Genomic DNA, 3,893 nt, shown 5'->3' on the forward strand with positions numbered 1-3,893 from the left:
TATATATAAAGGAATAAAAATACCTGGTCCATGTTGCTTGAAAACCAAAATGACAAGAGGTGCTGCTTTCAGCCTAGCTACATTTAAGCTTTTGTCTGTAATATTAAAGAAAATAACCTTAATAAGCTTATACTGCTGCATTAGTACTGCATTGCTGTGAGAAAACAGTAGAAATATCTGTCTAGACAAGATCTTGCATAAAGTAGTTGGATTTAGAAGCAGACTCTATGGGGTTTGTTTTATTTATTTTTATAATCTTGAGAAAATATGACCAAACTTGGCAGTAGGACCAGTCTTGCATTCTTTAATCTAATTAAAATGATTTATTGACAAACAGAGATTAAGCTATATGCGTGTATGCTTTCTTATAAATGCTTCCATGGTCTTGCTTAATGTGGATGTGGCTTAGGAAATTGTAAATTGATGCAATGTGTCTTTGGGGGTAAAGAGCAGACCATGCTGTGATCCTGGCACTTCTTGTGGGCACAACAGCTTGTAGTGGTTGTTTAGAAACAAAAGAAAACCACGTGCTCATTCTCTGTTGCCTCTGCTGCAAAGGAGGAATGAACCCAGAGCCTAAAGACTGAGAGAACCCCTGTTCCCTGCCAGCAGAGGTAGGGTGCCAGGAAGGCCCTGCTTTGGAGAAAATAGGCAGCAAGCCTAAGCCAAGGAGAAAGGGGTTGGAGCATGAATAGGACTTTTAAAAGGAGGACCAGATGACAAGCATTTATGTCATATTTAAGGCTGTGCTACAGAGCTACTGTATTCAGGTAGCTTCTCAGTTATGTGGCTTTAATTAAGCAAAAACCTGTGTTAAATGACTGAAATAGCTATTAAGATACAGACAGAAGTAATCACAGCTGCCTTATGCTAGGCTTCTACAGACAAAATTAAGTGTCTCATAAGTATCCCAATTTAATTTTCTTTTAATCTATAATTACTTTTTAAAATCCTCTGTAATTCCCTTTGGCTGCAGTGGGCACCAGAGATTTTTATATACCTTGTAAATTAGACCAATAATTAGACGTTTAATTTCGCTCACTCATTAGAAAACTTAAGAGACACTATGGCTCAGCTCTGCAATTGGCTTGTCATTTTACCTCTGTAGAATTAGTACAGATAGTTTTTATCTTATTAGAATGAAAAATGCACCTTCTGTATTTAATAGGTTCTGCATAGTTTGTGGTAAGGCTGAGTCAGCAGTTAAAGCTGGAAATACTTTCTCTGAGTCCCAAAAGATTTAGCAAGCTGGAAAAATGCTGGCTGCACTGGAAGGACTTGTGTGCCATGACCAGGAGGTGTTCCGAAGACCTGACACACAGAACAGTAGGTTTGTTCCATGCTGGTCAGAAAACCTCCAGGTTCACTCATAATTTACGTCCCTTGTTTTCTTCCCTGGCTGCCACAGAGTGAGCTGAAGAATTTCAGCCTGCCCTTTGAATGTCTGTCTTGAGGTATTCCCTATTTAATGTTACTCAGAGCTAAAGGAGACTGGTTTAGTGGTGACAATCAATTTGCTCTATTTTTCACTCATGTTACATGAATTCAAGGCAGTGGGAAAGGGGACTAGCTCAGAAATGAGTTCACTTTTTCTCCTCCTTAAAGGAAGAAAAACACCTTCCAGTAAGACTTCACTGCACCAGAGTCAGCTAGAATCAGTTGGCAGGAAGCCTCTCAGGGGGAGGAGAGGGGCACAGCTGCATGTGTGCCTTTGTGTTAGCTGCAGGCATCTCTTGATAGCACATCTTGTGACAAACAAGGTAGGGATATGTTGGATAATCTAGCAGGTGTGTTAACAGACAGAGACAGATGCACCAACATAACGCATTTATTGCACACAAAGGAAGAGGAGCCTGTGGTTGGTTCAGTGGTAGTTTCGCTGCATGTAAACACACTGTATGTTGTTCAAGGAACCGTGAGAGAGTAGCACCCACTGCAGAGCATCTCTGTGTCCATATCTCATATACCTGTTTGCCAGGCTTTGACCTCCCCATCTGCCCATCAGCATACAACTGAGCAGAGAAAATGATTTCCTGAAGTACAACCAAGGGATGAATTCTTTGGCTGCTCTTTCACCTGTCTGGTTTATGTCATCCCTCTTCAGCAACCATTTATCATATTCATAAGAGGGTTTAAGCCAGGCAGTCAAGGTGCATTACTTCAGGTTAGCGTGGGGTCTCGTGTTGCTGTTGTACGTCATGCCTGAATCCTGCTGCATTTGTGATGAAAATGATCGAGTGGATGTTATGCCTGGAATATGTCTGATTTCAGACATGGGGCTTGCAGAGCAAGTCAGCAAGCAGCCCTGATTCTCAGCACTTCTTTTGCTCCCTCTCTTTTCCCAGAGAGTGTGGTTGATCTCCCTGTACCTTACACATGGGACCAAGAGAGCAGGGCCAGCAGAACAGACCGTTAAAACTGACAAGCTCATGAGGCAGCTTTATTCACAACTCTGGTTATTGCCAGATGTTGCGAGGCAGGAGGGTTGATATTCTTTAAGGATATAGTGCTGGAAGGTCCTTAAGCTGAATTTTTAGACTGGATAGTGTAATTCTAAATATCTTTGGCGTTCATGCAGTTTTGCAGTTCCGCGCAGCCTTGAACCTCACATTTTATGGATTTGAGCTCTCTGTGCTAATGGATGGGCAAAGATTTTTTTTTTTTTTATTTTTTTTTTTTATTTTTTTTTTAATAATCAGTTTTGTTGATGTTGCTTTTAAAACTGGTTCATTATTGCTGTATTTTACTGTAGCGTCCTAGCTGGGATCTGGAAGAGTTTGAGGGAAAACAGAATCTACCCGCTTTATTTTCCCAAAGCTGAAAAATGTTTACATAATTTAAAAATATGGTTTGCCTCCCACTGTTTTGGGCCCTTTTTTAGATACTGGTAGGACCGAGGAGTTACAGCAAGGCAAAATAATTAATTTTGGAGTTTGGTTCTTGAAGTATGCTTTATTCTAGCAAAGGACTTAAGCACTGAAGGTGAATGTAATTGTGACAAGTCTTTGCATAACTCTAGGGTGATGACTCAGTATATAGAAAGCAAGTGTTTTCTATGCTTTCCCACCCTCTGAATTTCCTAGTGCCTAGAGGAGGCTTTAAGAGAGGAGGGCACTGTGCTCCCCATGGCCTCTCCAAAGCCAGCAGTCAGCCATTTTAAATTTTGCTGCTAATTCCTCCGCTTATCTTTTGTTCTGCTTCTTTACTGCAGCAAGCAAAAATGAAGTCCCACTCACTGGAACACAGGAGCCAGGAGCAACCTTTGTTACAGCCCAAGCAGGTACGGTAGTGTGGCAGGGCTCAGTGCTCATGCCACCACAGAAAAGGACACCATGACTCTGCAGGAAGTGAATAAGTGTCCAGACACCATTAGGGATGCTCATCTTGAGGGATTATTTTATGAAGATGGGATGATTTTCCGGGAATGGCAGAACCTGTGTCAATTCAGGATAGATTCCTAGGCCTATAATGTGATGGAGAGAGTCTCCAAATTACAGAAAATTGAGCTGGAATGGATCTTCAGAGTCATCCAAGTTCAAGGATTCAGCAGAGAATTTAATATCAGGTTCTAAGATGTTTGCTGAACTAAGTCTGAATGAGTGATTTTATGCCCCATGCCTATGATTGCATGCAACCTGTGGGTCACAGGAGTCAATTCTGGGGCAGCCTGAAAGATGTTTGTAATAGTAGGGACAGGGACAGACTGGGATGGAATGGAGAACAGTTGGCAGAAATTAAAGAAAAGCTGTTAATCTCTTCCCCCACCCCCAGCCCAGTAGTAGCACCAGCCATCTGTCAGGTTGGAAGCAGGCAGGAACAGGTTTGCTGCTGATCTTTGGCTTGTTGCTGCATGTTTCTGAAGGGATTCTTCTATAAAGATGTTTTATTTCCTA

At 41.7% G+C, this 3,893-nt stretch overlaps 1 protein-coding gene across 1 annotated transcript in view; it reads left to right on the forward strand.

The window, feature by feature from the left end:
* Positions 1-3,202: 3,202 nt before the first annotated feature.
* The window catches only part of UNK (unkempt family zinc finger), a gene marked incomplete at its 5' end in the record, with an annotated part of 8,171 nt that continues 7,480 nt past the window's right edge, over positions 3,203-3,893 (forward strand). The window contains one exon of the mRNA XM_010023750.1: positions 3,203-3,280. Coding sequence (XP_010022052.1) covers positions 3,203-3,280 — 78 coding nt within the window. The remainder of the gene's footprint in view (positions 3,281-3,893) is intronic.

Source organism: Nestor notabilis, unplaced genomic scaffold (genome assembly GCF_000696875.1).
Source record: "Nestor notabilis isolate BGI_N333 unplaced genomic scaffold, ASM69687v1 scaffold26471, whole genome shotgun sequence".
Lineage (NCBI taxonomy): Eukaryota > Metazoa > Chordata > Aves > Psittaciformes > Psittacidae > Nestor > Nestor notabilis.